This window comes from Bidens hawaiensis, unplaced genomic scaffold (genome assembly GCF_021521415.1).
Source record: "Bidens hawaiensis isolate Kalapana, Puna unplaced genomic scaffold, B.hawaiensis_p1.1 tig00011793_1, whole genome shotgun sequence".
Lineage (NCBI taxonomy): Eukaryota > Viridiplantae > Streptophyta > Magnoliopsida > Asterales > Asteraceae > Bidens > Bidens hawaiensis.
The window spans coordinates 524,171-539,727 of NW_027491937.1; the positions used below are offsets into that span (position 1 = coordinate 524,171).

Consider the following 15,557-nt stretch of genomic DNA (forward strand, 5'->3'; position numbering starts at 1 on the left):
ACATGACCATCCCGGACTCCGCAAACCGGTAAACCGGAGATTGGATCCGGGATATCTTCGAAAACCATTCCGCCTCCTGGTAGTTGGGGGCGTGAAGGCTCGGTATCGCTTGGCCATTTTTAAACTTCATGGCAAGGGGGATGGCGCGGGCAGAAATGTAGAAGAATTCCTGCTTCCACGCGCGAAGACTGCGCTCGGTGTCGCAAATCTTCAGACCCTTAATACGGGTCGTCAGGGTGTACCACCCTTGGATGCACCTCCAGGTATAGAAGGTCATCAGGCGGTCCACATGGGGCTCGATGCCCAAAATCCGGCACACCCACTCAAAATGGCGAATCTTGGCGATCGCCATGGGGTGCAGCTCGGTCAAATGGACACCGTGCCTCTCAAGGACACGGTAAACAAATTTTGTCAATGGGAATCTAAGATTCCCATAGACAAAAAATGCAGCATAAACCCCGATCTTGCCACTGGGGGCATCGTACACGGTCTGGTGGGATTCAGGAAACTCAGGCTCGAGATGATCGAGCATGAACTTCCTGACAACATACCGGTACTGATCGCCGGGCAGAGCACACTGGCACTCACCAGCAGTACCCCTGTCGTCAGCTATAGCTTCAGCATCACGAGAGGACATTTTTGCAGAAAGAAGAGTGATTTCGGGAAAATGCTTGCCTGAAAAAAGGGAGTATTTGCCGGAAATCACTAAGAAGAAGAAGAAGAGTGAAAAGTGTGAATTGCAAATAACCCTCTCCCCCTTTATATAGTAATCGCAATTAATGCGGTGAATTTAATGCGGAGGAGAGAGAAATCAAAGGTGCAATGAAACTATGACACGTGGCAAAAAGCAAGCTGGCAACAGCTGTTGAAAGGACGTGTGCCAGTAATTTCGCGGCCACGCGCCCGAAAAATCATGCCCACGCGCCTGAAAAAGCGACTGGAATGACCATGTTCTGTCACGTCACCATAACTTCCTGCACGTCCTGACACAGTCAGAAGAAACCGTCACACGACGTTTCAGATGTTTGGACTGTTCTTATCCTTACCAACCTTTCGAATTTCAAAATTCAAAATTCAAAAAGATTCAAAAGTAAGCGGGAAAATACCCCTTACCTTGGCAACCAAGTAACCATAAGACGGATGCGGGTACAGTGTTAAGGCAAAACCTTCCACATACCTAGCACCCGCAGGGAATTGAAGCCAAGAATACCCCTGCAACAAAGTAACTATAAGACGGGTGCGGATACAGTGTTAAGGCAAAACCCTTCACGTACCTAGCACCCGCAGGGAATTGACGCCAGGAGTACCTTGAAAGTAAAGTAACCGTAAGACGAGCGCGGGTACAGTGTTAAGGCAAAACCCTTCACATACCTAGCGCTCGGCAGGGAATTGAAACCAGGAAGGATCTTCTGGGCAATGCTTGTGGAAACGGAAATAACATCCCCGCATAGCGGGAACGTCGAGAACTACATTGTTTGAGGCTCCAGGATGGAATTGGTGGTTTAAACATAATTGATCACTATGTTCAAAACCACTAAAACCTCAAGGAGAATCCACACAAGTGAGACTCAACGCTCCTGACTTGCGAGAAGGTTACATACCTACCCGCATCATACCCAAAGATCAAGCAAAAAAATCGGGAATTTTTGCAAGTGACATTAGGAAACCCGCGGGAAGAATCCCCACGGAGAACCTTAAAACTAGAAACCCTTTTCAAAACCCCTTGCTTAAAGTCCAAAAGTTCACCTCACTTTATTAAACATTCATGAGAAGAACATTGGACTGGGGGGACTTGAAGAGGTAGGTCCCAGCAGAGACCAGTTGGTCCCGCAAGACTCACCTTGAACAGGGACGTCTGCGCAAAGGCCATCTGCTCCCGCAGGACCCACCATGCTCATAGGATCTTACGCGCAGTACACAAGCTGAACACGCAGGGAAAGCCTCCCAATGGTGAAGTACCCCGCCTGTTCCCGCAGTTGCGGATACAAGCCATCAGGGAAGGCTACCCGCAGACAGCAGGGCTACACGCACAAGACACTAGCTACTTCAGTAGTCACATGAAGGAATGAGCAAGGCGGGAACAATCCCGCCTAAATGAGCCAGTCTGATTCTGAAAGATCTTTTGTACCATACCTACCAAGGTATGGATAGGACAGACGATCTGACCAGAACAGCCCATGAGCCAATCACAGGGTGACAGCTCATCGACAACAGGGCGAGGAGGAGCACCCTCTTGTACTGTTTGTCACTATTAGCCGCTGCCTACTCACCAACCCTTACTGAGGAGCATGCGCGGCCTACAGTTGGTGGAATAGTGTTACTGTTGGCCGTAACCTATTCACCAACCAGCATGGCCTGCGTACAATCCACAGTAAGTGGGACGTGCATAATCTACAGTTGGTGGAATAGTGCAGCCGACTTTGTTACTGTTGGCCGTAACCTACCCACCAACCAGTATGGCCTGTGCATAGTCCACTGTTGGTTGAACAGGAATACTATTCAGCCGGCTGTACCTTCTAGGAAACCTACCTTCGGCTATAAATACTCCAATATCTTGGAATGGTAAGATCATCTGCTATCCAGTTATCTAGCAATCTCTTAATATACACTTATATTCAGAGCAACCTAGTCTGATTCTCACGCCGGAGGGTGGTCACAAGGAGGAACCCCCCCCTTTCTCAGTGACGAGCTTACGGTGTTTGTTTTGCAGGTCTCCTGAAGAACAGCCTTCTCAGCTAGATCTCATTCGTGGGAAACATTACTTAACCCCCAGATTATCTATAATCTGTACCGGGTCACTTAGTGTTTCTTCAGAAATCGTTTGTAGTTTTTTAGCTAGACATTTTTCTATCTTGAAGTTGGCACTTAAAAAGTCAAATAAAGGTTTTTTTTATTTATAAGAGATCTATAGTTTTAAAATTTTAGGTAGGGATTCCAGATGATATTTATTTGGAATAATTGGTCTAAAATCAACAAGGAATGTTAATTGCAAGTACACAACTGTTGCTGGATAAGATTAGAAACCAAACTGTTGAGGCACATGTGACTCTAGAAAAGGTCAAAAAATATCAAATCTGTTGGTTGTAGTGAATCTTTATTGTAATCTTGTGGGTAACCACCTTGATGTACCCTTGGTGAAAGTAACCAATCATCACATGCAAACATCAGTTGTTGGTTTGATTATCATGTTTGTAGGTTGCAGCCATTGGGGCAACGCCTCTATGTAATGTCGGATCAAAACTGTTGGTTGTTTTGAGAGTTTGTGTAGGGAAGACTGATGTTCGTGTTTATAAATTTTGGCGTCGCGTCATCTGTTTTGTAGAAATATATATCTGAGCGATCTTTTATACCACGCCCCTTATGCACACATTTGGGTGGTTGTTAACATGAAGGAATGTATACATAAAGATCTTTTTTTGTGTCCATCACAAAAGTTCTAGACATTTGGCTAAAGAAGAAATGTAAATTCAATAACCAAAAGATTTGGGCGAGTTTCACATTGTCGGTTCACATGAGAGATATCATGACATAAAAAATGCTCGGTCTTAAATATCGTTAACGTGTTCTTTGCGCATAGCTTGTTAATGCGAGAGAACTTCATAGTTTAACATACATAGTGAAAAAAACAATCTATGAGCTACTTGTGGAGAAAGTGAACGATATGCGGTGGTATTGTATGAAGTTAAATCATTTAAACTTGATATGGGGCGGTATTGTATGAAGTTAAACCATTTAAACTTAAATGTTATACATTGAGGACTTTGATACCATTTTTTATAGCGTGAACTCGTATTCCTTCTTCATTCTATGTAGGTACGAAACAAATTATTATTTTTAAGTGGAGAGACATATACGATGTATTATTGTTATTGTTTTGATGTGAAAGATGCTTGAAAGATTTTTTATATATTTATTATTAAAAAGTCGTTTCAAGATTTTGTTAAATAATTTATATCCTCTCTCTTCTATTATTAGTAATCCTCGATTACTCCGGGCTAACCCTTGATTTGTTACAGCCTTATTTTTAATACTCACTTAAATCTTTATGACATTGCTTTTGTGCATATGAACAATGAGAGTCACGTGGGTCCATGCCCCTCCAAGATCACATCAATTATTATTTATATTGGAATGCTTTATACTTTATGTTGATATTATTTGAAGAGAAATTGCTTAGTGTGATGACTCTTTTGCTTGTCATGGTCATAATTTTCTTGTAAGTTGTTATATTCTAAGTTTGTAATAGTATATCAAATATATTTTATTAACAACCAAGAATTTTAGTATTAGACTTTTGGATTGTTAAAAAGACTTGGTTTGGTGGTCTCAAATATAAAGGTTTTTAAAGGAGAGAAATTATATCCTATTCATGTATGGGTTTTTTTAGTTTTTATCAGTGACGACTTGATCACTCACAACTCGGTCGTCTTAAAATTAACCTGAAGCTTAACATTCTATGTTTAAGGGATTCGAATATAGGTTTTGACAAGAAGATGAAATAATTAGTATACTGAAAATTCTTTTTGTTTTTCGCTAAAACTCACTCCAAGTCTAGTACGTGTGACCGTGTTATTATAACCATATACAAAAATGCGGGACTTCACATTTATTATTGTTAAGAGTCATAAGAGAAATAAAATATTCTTTTAGTAAAAAAATTCTGATGTTAAAATTCGATTTAAACCCTTAAAAAGATTGAACCTAGATTATAATAAATTATCTGACATTAATAAACTCTCGTTTCACGTGACTAACTTCTAAAAATATAAAGTTATATATATATATTATATTTAAAGTTTTGAAAGTTAATAATATTAAAAATTAAGTTTAAAATAATTTAAATAACAATAAGATTGTTGGCATAATTTGGATTAGTCTCCAAAGAAAAAAAAAGAATCCCATTTACGAAGATTAAGATGCAATCTAGGCCTAAGGAGATAAATTAGAATTCAAATTAAATTGTTTATCTCAACTCTTTAGTTTTTATATATTTATTTATTAGTTTGAGTCTTAATATGCTTAGGATTTGCTTAGTTTAAACATGGAATTAGTAAACCATATTTGGCGTGCCAAGTATTTTAAGTTTAACAAAAACGGGTTGAGACGGGTTGTTTTAAGTATTTTAAGTTTAAAAAAGTCGGTTAGATATTAAGATAGATTCCCACATATTCGCAATGGGACAAACACCGATTGGAAAAGAGTCAGGGGGTGTGGTAGGTGGCCATAAGGTGTGGTTTAATCATTTATTGAGCCCATAATAACATATTACAATCTTCAATTTAATCACGATTCTATAAAGAATGTCACACATATACATAAGTAACATAACTCTACCTCATTAGCCACCACCACCACTACTACAAACACATAGATGGGTTTCAAGAACAAGGTGTTAGTATGTGCTACAATAGAAAGTGAAACCAAAGAAGATATGGTGAAAGCAATGGACAGAGCTAAAGACGAAGGTGCAGATCTTGTTGAGCTTTGTATGGACTCTGTTGTTTACTTGCATATTTCGGATATTGAGCTTCTTTTCAAACAAAGAACTCTTCCTGCTATTGTGTCATTCAGGTACCTTTTTTTTTTTTTTACTTTACACGTTCGGTTTTGGTTGAGTCTCGACTGGGATGACAATGAGACGGGGTTGGGATGGGTATTGGTAATCACATTCTCATATGTGGTTATGAAAATGTGTCTCATGTGTCGGGTATTAGATATACCCGTTTGTTTACTAAAAGTTATCAGTATAGTTTTTAAATATATTTCCTTGTATTTTAATTCGTATATAATTTTATCTTTTAAAGATATTAGGGATATGAAAAATAAAATATAGTATTATACTTTCTTTCTTAATTTTCAAATAAAAAACATTGTTTACGGGTATGCATGTCTCTTCAAATATTATATCCGTAAATTTTTAAAAACGAATCTCATCCGATGTTTTGGAAACACTCGTCGGATTTGATTGTCGTTCTTAATCTATAATGTTATTTTGGCAAGTCTAGTTCATGAAGGTTAATTTGTTCTTTTACATTGATTGTTTTGTTAGAGCATCCACAACTTTGTTTGTTTAAACCAAGGGTGTCAATTGTGTTAGTTGGACGTGTTTCATGCTAAACTTTTCCACACAAGTACGACCTATGTTTCTATTTATGCCACAAACATTAACTCGAACCCGCACATATTTAAAGTTATGTGACCTAACCATAACCACCGCTTAAACCAGTTTATATAACCGTGTTAAATATGTTAACAAGCAGTAATCAAGTTGTAAATATGTTATTCGGATTGATGAGATATAAAATTAATAGTCAAGCGGTTAATAGTATCAAGCTAAAAATTTAAACAGGGTAGCTATGACAAACCAAAATATATATCATCCTAGTGGGATAAGACACGAAAGTCTAGGTGCAGATGCACATGGACACTGGACGACACAAGTGGTAGGTGGCTATGCATCCATGTCACGTTTAACCTATTATTAGTACCACTAAGTCGGCTAATTAATTATCTTCTGATATAATAGATATATATTAATCACCCAAAATTTAACTTATGTTTATCTTTCTTTTAGTGTGTATAATAGAAAGTGTATTTTTTTTCATGTCCATTTAACTATTTATATGAATAGTACATATTTGCATTGAATGCCTCACTTTGATTCATGTGATTCGAGGTTAAATGTGTGGATACCACGGTCCACATATTTTCTCACATCAGTTATCATAGGATCATAATATCTCGTTTTGATACCAATGAGGTTGATAGGTCATTGACGATGCAAAATATTTAAATCATTAAAAATTTAAGGTATTGAATTCAAATTTTTACGTAACAGATTGAAATGTCTTGAGATAAAGTCCCTCGTCTCATATTCTTAACAAATGTAAGATTATTATCAACAGGCTGAATACAAATTTTCAACCACTAAAAACCAAGGATTCTATAAGAAAAACAAAAACAACATTACATTAATTAATGTAACATGGTACACCAAAAGTATGGGGGTGACAGAACACATTAACTACTCAATCCCGGCTTTCAATGTTTCTCACTTCTATTCAGTCATCATCACATAATAACTAATTTTGGTGCTCGAGGTAATCATATTGTTATTATCTTTTCGGGTTGACATGTTTGGTCCTGTGGATGGAAAAATACAGAGTCTAACGGAATACCCAAAACTGAAACATATGTGCTCGATACCTGAAACATACGAGCCGGGTATGGTGTTATTGTGTTAGAATATAAATTTTTATGGTTAGGAGATTAGATGATACTTGACGTTATTACCCAAAACAACATACCAGTCTACCCGAAACATATTCCTCTTAACATTTGTCTATTAATGCTTTATGCACATTTATGTATATAAATAAAATATTTGTTTTTTTATGGGATGTATTATAGATATTATTTATATTTTGTATGTTGTGAAGTATATATATAAGATTATATAGAAATTATAATGATACCATCTATTGTTGGAACACTTTTATATATATATATATATATATGGTGTATCGTATTTTAATTTGTAATGGTTGTCACAAGTGTATGAAAGAATTATAATGGTAATGTGCATGAAAATCTCAACAATTTTTTTTCTAACAAACTAACGTGTATACTTGATACCCGCGAGCATGCCCGGTATCCGATGGATTATTACCTAACAAATATCCGACAGGAAATGGCTGGATATGAGACACGCTTTTATAAACGGGGTTGGGACTGGATTATTAGCATCCGGACCATTATCAAAATGTAACAGGTTAACTCATTCAAACTAGAGATTTTATAGGTATAATAGTCATATCATAATTGACAATTTATTCCTAAATTTCTCTCATTCATTTATAAAACCACACTAAGTATTTCATATGAGCTACTTTTATTATACCACCTAGTCTTAAAATAACTATCCTAAAAGTTGACCAAGAGAAATGTCGATGCTGTAAACGAGTCAGTTAAGCCAGGCCTATGTAAGCTTGACTGCGGGCCTAAAATAAGCTCGTTCGGCTAAAAGGTCCAAATTGCGCTTGCAGATTTGCTCTCGCTCATTATTTATATTTTTTTTACTCACTAAATATACATATTTATATAGGGGAAGATTAACGTACAAATGCAATTAACGTGTTAAACGTGAGAATCAAGTAGAGTAATTATGTAATTACATCCAAGGTTGTAAAAGTCGTTAGGAGGACCCTAGGCGGCTGACCGGGGAGTTGTGTGTACTAGGAGTACTTGGACATAGTAAATATAAAGAAAATTACTTTTTGGATATTATATACGTCAAATATCATAAGTTTACTAATATTTATAACAAAATAGGTGAATATTAATATAAATAAGATAAATACATTTTTAAATAATAATTTATTATAACAATTGTTAATAATTAATTTAAAAAATAATATTTGTTTCTAATACTATAGAAATACAAATTATGAGGGTGTTTGTGATTCCTTATTTTACCTCCTTATACCTTTACTTAAGGCATAAGGTATAAATTATAATGTTGTAACTGATACCTTATACACTCACAAAACCCAACTTTCCCAAACACCTTATAACTTATAATCCATAAGGAGCAAAAGGAATCCCAAACAGTCCCTTTATTTTATCTTCTTAAAGTCAAACTCGGCCCAGGTTCATCGATTAGATGCGGTTCTGGTTGAGGTTGACCACCTTTGACCGATTCTTAGTAACTATACGAAGTTAAACAAACTCTCCTCGGTGACATACCTTATAGTGAGTACTCGGCCTTGTAAATCTACTTTTACAACATTGATTACATCATAAAGTAATTATATAATTACTCTATGATGTAATTACATAATCACTTTACTTGTATTTATAAATACTCTACTTGATTCTCACGTTATTTGATCCAAATCCTATATAATCTATTATACACGAACATTTGATAAAAATAACCAAATAATATATATTGTTTTCATGTGAATAATATGGTTGCAAATATGTATATAGGATAGTGTAAACGTAGTTTATAAATAAATTATCAATAAACGAGTCATGCTCAAACTCTCATAAACTAAACAAGCCGAGCTCAAGTTTGTTTATACTAGTTTAGCTTAGACAATAGAAGTGTCCAGAGCGGATATGCACTCTATATACTTTTACCATTGACCAATCGTTCCAATGGTCACTTTCGTTATAGAATATTGCTGGTTTGAGTCTCGTTTATAGGTGGACATATAAATTGGTTAACCAAACCGACTCGAAAATCTAACCGAAACTGAACCGGTTTGAAACCGATAATGTAGAAACCAATCTGAAACCGTAGGTTCGGACCCGGTTTGTAATTTTCTCCACCAAAATCGGTCCCAAACCAGTTAACTGAACCGAAACCGGCCAAAACCAGGATAAAACTGTTCAAAACCCTACCTGGTTAAGAAACCGGTTTCAACCTGAACCGAAACCGATCGTAAACCGGTTTTGACTTTTGTTGACCAAACCGAACATGTTTCAACCCACGCGAAACGATCATTTTGCATGGATATCTCACTCACTCATGGCTGATAATTCAATGCATGTTCATCATTTTTAGGTTAAATTCGCAGAATAAATATCACAAACAAGATTTGAAGCAGAAATGGCTGCAAATTCTGCGACTCGCCATCGAACTGAACGTTGAATTCGTCGAAATCGACTTCGAGGTTAGTCTAGTCTACATTATAGCTACAAGGCATCTTAAATTTGATGATATGTTAATTAATAAGTGTACTTTACTTTCAGTTGGCTTCTTCTGATGTGATTAATGATCTAATGCAAAAACAAGACAGTAGTAAGATAATAGTATCCAGTTATGTGAAATCGAAAACCGGAGTTTGTTGCAAAGAAACATTAGGCAATTTGCTTGTAGGCCTTCAATCTACTGGTGCTGATATTGTTAAAGTTGTGACAGAGGTTGCGTATATTACTGATGTTGCACCTGCCTTCCATGTCCTTACTCATTCACAGGTATCGACTTAGTCTTCTTGCAATATTAAGATATTGTTGTTTTTGAATAGGCTCGAGCTCGGTTTGGTTTCGAGCACTTTTTCTAAAGCTCGAGATCGGCTTGCCTGTTGTTTTTTTCAAGCTCGAGCTCGATCGGGCTGGTTAAAATTTACTAACTAGTTTATATATTTTTTAAATTGTTTTATACAATTGATAAAAACCTTAACGAGCCGAAGCTTTGCTCGGGCTCGTGAGCAGGGCCAGCCCAGACCCCATCCTGAGCTCAGGGGCTTTTAGGGCACGGTTTCGGTGGGAGCCCAAAATGCCAAAATTTGTAAAATTTTTCTATATATATATATATATTACATTTTTTCTAGAACATTAACAACTGAAATTAAGCAAAAAAATTATATGAAAAAAGGACCCCGGTAAGTGGTAATTTAGCAATTATGTTTACGTTTAATTGGGCCAAAATATCTGTTTTTTTAATTTTTTGTTTTTATATAAGGCTTGCTTTTATACTCGTCTTGGGCACTCGAAATCTTGGAGGCGGCCCTACTCATGTGCAGCACCTTAAATGAGCCAATGCTCGGTTCGAGCTCAGCGTGCGGTGTGAAATCAATACATAGAACTTCAAAAGAGTTAAAATATAAAAAATGGCTTGAGCGGGCTTGATAACTAAACGTGCTTTATTTGAGGCTCAGGCTCAAGCTCGATAAGCCTCGGCTCATTTCGAGCTTTTTATCGATCCGATCGGCTAGTTTGCAGCCCTGCTTATAATTAACAAAAATATATATTGGGTCTACCTATTCATAGCTTTAATCAACTGATTATCTGGTAATGCTGTTGTGTTGAATTTGTAGGTTCCTGTGATTGTGAGAGCTGTTGGAGATAGAGGACTTATAAGCCAATTATTAGGCCCGAAATACGGTGCTTTTATGGTTTGTGGTTCTTTAAGTGGGAGACCCATACCTGGTTTACCTTCTCTGCTGAGCCTCAAGAATGTTTATAAGCTTGATAATGTGGATATGGATACAAAAGTATTTGGTGTTGTCTCAAATCCAGTAGGTCATAGCAAAGGTCCTCTGCTGCATAATCCTGCTTTCAGATATTGCGGTTTTAATGGAATTTATGTCCCGCTTCTTGTTGATAATCTTAAAGAGTTCCTTAGAGTGTATTCATGTACAGATTTTGCTGGTTTCAGGTACTTCGTCTGATTTAAATAGTGATTGTTTCTTTAGCTGTTTTGTATTTTTGTATACTTGAATATCATGCTACCGTGATTTATGTAGTCGAAGATGTTGATGAATTAACTAGGTTGTTTCTGAAATATAACACTGTGTATTGACTAGGTGTTTCTAATGCGTGTATGTATTCTCTTTGATGGAACATATAGTATTGGATTGCCACATAAGGAAGCGGCAGTAGCATGTTGTGATGAAGTTGACCCTCTTGCTAAGGTAACAAAAGTAGGATAATCTTTACTTAGTATGTTTTACTCACTTTAAGTGTCTGCAATTAAATGCAAAAAGACTAAACCTTTGGTGCAAATCAACTGATTGTTCACATTCTTCACTTATTACCAGTCAATAGGAGCTGTAAACACCATTGTTAGGCGGCCAAGTGACGGGAAGCTGGTTGGCTACAACACAGATTGTGATGCCTGCATCACTGCTATAGAAGATGCACTGCGAGGTACCGTTATATCTTATGCAATGATATGGTTTATTTGAATTAAATGCTCTCTAGTTTTCACATCTTGTTAACACAACGCCTTTTGTTTTCTCGACTATTTTGTAATAATAGATTAGTGTAGACAATTTCTCACGATAACCGATATAGTTTTGGTCTATCTTGAACAGAGAGGCAGAGTTTAAAGGGAGAAGTACAAAATGGATCACCGATTAGTGGAAGATTGTTTGTATTGGTTGGAGCAGGAGGTGCAGGGAGAGCACTAGCTTTTGGAGCCAAAAGCAAAGGCGCCCATGTAGTGATATTTAACCGCAACTTTGGTAAATCCTTTGACTTAATATGTTTGACTAATTTGTAACTTTTATTATTTCTGAACCTTTAATAAATCTTTGCTTACAGAGAGAGCGCAGTCTCTTGCACGTCCAGTTTCTGGTGAGGCTTTGCCTATCGAACAATTGGACACGTTTTCTCCCCAAAATGGAATGATTCTTGCAAACTGTTCTGCTATTGGCATGGAACCAGATGTGCACCTAACACCGGTTTCCAAGGTTCCTTCCCTTTATATGAATTATGAATTCGATTGTTATGAATTATGAAATCTGAAAAACCGAAAAACCCGAACCGAAACAAAAACCGACGGTTTGGTTTTATGTTTTTGTAAAAACTGAACTTACGATTTGGTTTTGGTTTTGCATGTAATGAAAACCGAAAAAAACCAGACCGAACTGAATTTCTAGATTTTTTAATTTTGTTTATTCTAAGTAATTTATAATAATTTAAGAAATATGTAACTCAATTATTTTTAGCCAAATGTATATAATAATCACTTAGTTAATAATTTACAAAATTTATTTACACCCAAATTCATTATTTCCGGCCAATTTTTTGTTCGGCCTAAAATTTTCAAGCTCAAATGGGCAAAACCGAAAAAACCAAAAAAAAAAACCCCGAAAATAAACGAAACTGAACAGTTTCAAAATTTTTGTTTTTGCCCAAAACCGACCCAAACCGAACCATGCACACCCCTAGGGCCCAAACCAACCCGTTTTGCTTAAAATGGAAAAGCTTTGCTTTCAAATTTCTTGATCTTTGTGTGGCATGGAAAGGTGTTTTTGTTTGCAATTATCAATTCGATTGTTAACGTATGTTGTAACTTCATTAGGAAAGTTTAAGATCATATGATCTAGTATTCGATGCGGTTTATACACCTAGAAACACACGGCTATTGCGAGAGGCTGTAGAGGTTGGAGTCACGGTAGTGAGCGGTGTTGAGATGTTCATTCGACAAGCTCTTGGCCAGTTCAAATTGTTCACCAATGGATTAGGTACCCGTGCTTTAAAACCTATGATTTCTTACCTGTTTATGCGTACACACACGCTTAAACATATTTTATATGTTTCTGTTATGTAACAGCCCCAGAGGACTTCATGCGCAAGGTTGTATTAGAACAGTTTTGAATTTTTGATCATCCAACCATCATGGCTACTGGCTAGGCTTTCATCAACACGTTGTAAGGTCCGGTCGAAGAGTACAAAACCACGGATGCATTTAAATAAGGTAGAATAACGACCTTAGTACATGTTTAATTATTAAATGTTTCAAAAGAGAATATGATTCATAATATAGAGAATGAACAAATAAAGTGTATTGATGGATGTATGGTGAATGCTGGTTGCGGAGGAATTTAAGAAATTACATTTTAGAACGCGGTGATGAAATTCTTATCTATGTTTCTCTTGTCAAGTTGTCATTCATGGATGTATTGTGAATGTGAGTTACAGGTCTGCTATCTTTGTGATTTACTACATGGGGTCTAAATAACCATCTTAAAATGATCATTGACCCAAATCTGTTTTGACTCGTTACTTCAGCCGTTGTGTCAGGCGTAGTAATCAACTAAACCCAAAAACATAACTAGTTTAATTGATAGGGTTAGAAACTTGAAGAAGAAGAATGCTAAGAGCATGTTTGGGATTGCTTCTTGAAATTGCTTATGGCTTTTTGGAGGGGCATTTTGTAAAGCCATAAGCAATTTCAAGAAGCAATCCCAAACACCCCCTAAGATTTAGGAGAAGAATTAACTCACAAACAATCTGCTATCTTTTATTCATAATAGGATAATTATTATATAATCAAACAAAATACTAAACACCCCCTTCTACTAACCACAAAAGACCTAACACGTACCCAAACTTAAAAATAATAACCAAACATATATAAGATAAATAATATCGTATCAATACTCCCCCCTTAATCATCTTTTTGCCCTCAAAAAGCGATTTAAGTAACATTGTCTTCATCCTCTTATGTTGCTTGTTTTTCACCCTCCACCTCGAGTATGTAAAGCTGTTTTTTCTTACACTTGTGCCCCGGAAAAAAACTTTTCAGTACACCAGTAACATTCCCCTTTTGCCCTTTTTAACTCGAGTTCATCACCCGTCAAACGCCTAGAGCTAAGAATTCCCGGTTTAGAAGTCGGCGGCTCGATAGCTCCACTCGTTGGAGTTGGCAGCAATGGAAGTTTTGAAGCGTTAATTGGAGAGTAACTTTCTCTTGAGAGTCACCGGTGGGGATTATTGCACCCCTTAAATTATTGTTGTTTTGTATCCGTGCCAACCCATATGCCTCGTGTAGGGTACGGGGCTTAAACATTTTGACTGGTCCACTGACCTCCTTTTTAAGGCCCTTAAGGTATAAAGTGACAGCTAGCGTTTCACTAATGCTTACCTTGTTCAGCACGGCATCGAATGAATTGTTGTAGTCGAGTAGAGAATCAGCATGGGTTAAGGACGCGATTTCTTCCAACGGGTCTTCAAACATGCTATCAGAAAACCGACTTGAGATAGCCCTAACATACTCTTCCCATGGGAGTTCTACTACAGTAGCGTTCCGGGTCTTCATGTAAGATCAGTGCCACTGAATAGCATCGCCTTCAAGGTGGATGACATCATGTCGGAGTTTTAGGTTATCTGGTGTCTCATCGATTGCAAAAAAATGCTCACAACGATACAACCACCCGTGTACGTCTTCCCCATTGAACTTGGGAAAGTCGACCTTCCCGATCCTCATTTGTTTGCTACTAGAACCATCAATGGCCCTACCATAACCGAACATGTTGGATCTGTTCTCAGCCGCCACCTTCAAGATTTGCTCTTGTTGCTTCATCAACTGTTCTTGTTGCTTCATCATGGCTGCTAAGGTTTCCTGGATATCGGTGATGGCTTTGTCATGGTTCTTGATCGCCTTGTCAACCTCTTGATTGCGTGTGTTTGTCATGGTGGCTAGGGATCGACTGGTTGCTTTGATACCTTTGATAGGGTTAGAAACTTGAAGAAGAAGAAGAATGCTAAGATTTAGGAGAAGAATTAACTCAAAAACAATCTGCTATCTTTTATTCATAATAGGATAATTATTATATAATCAAACAAAATACTAAACACCCCCTTCTACTAACCATAAAAGACCTAACACGTACCCAAATTTATAAATAATAACCAAATATATATAAAATAAATAATATCGTATCATTAATCTACTGTGGTGCCTCCAAATTTAACTAATGTAGGCTGATTACAAAAAGCAACATGTCTAATATTATAATTTAAAAGACCAAAAAAGTTAATCTATAGAATGATCATTTGAAAGTAATTTTACTTCTCCTAGGAACCATCTCATCCACACTTAAAAGGCATTCTTTTGCTTACCAAGATTTCTATTTGTAAAAAGCTTTCGTGTTTATTGTTGGACCTACCGGGATGGTCGGGCCGATGTTGCTCGTCGCTTGTTTGGAAATTGCTCGGTAAATGCTCGACCGTTTTTTGCTCGATTGTAAACAAGTCACTCCGCACGGTTCGGTTTTTAAATGAGCCAAGCAATGAGCAAAAGACCGTTCGGTTTGGTT

At 37.0% G+C, this 15,557-nt stretch overlaps 1 protein-coding gene across 1 annotated transcript; it reads left to right on the top strand.

Annotated features, from left to right (window-relative positions):
- The first annotated feature begins 5,127 nt into the window (after positions 1-5,127).
- LOC143539064 (bifunctional 3-dehydroquinate dehydratase/shikimate dehydrogenase, chloroplastic-like) lies at positions 5,128-13,332 on the top strand. Its single transcript, XM_077032481.1, has 10 exons — positions 5,128-5,571; positions 9,572-9,680; positions 9,760-9,984; positions 10,827-11,167; positions 11,360-11,423; positions 11,550-11,658; positions 11,826-11,975; positions 12,055-12,203; positions 12,818-12,980; positions 13,070-13,332. The coding sequence occupies exons 1-10, from the start codon at positions 5,372-5,374 to the stop codon at positions 13,111-13,113; spliced, it is 1,554 nt and encodes a 517-aa protein (XP_076888596.1). The 5' UTR covers positions 5,128-5,371; the 3' UTR covers positions 13,114-13,332.
- Positions 13,333-15,557: the final 2,225 nt, after the last annotated feature.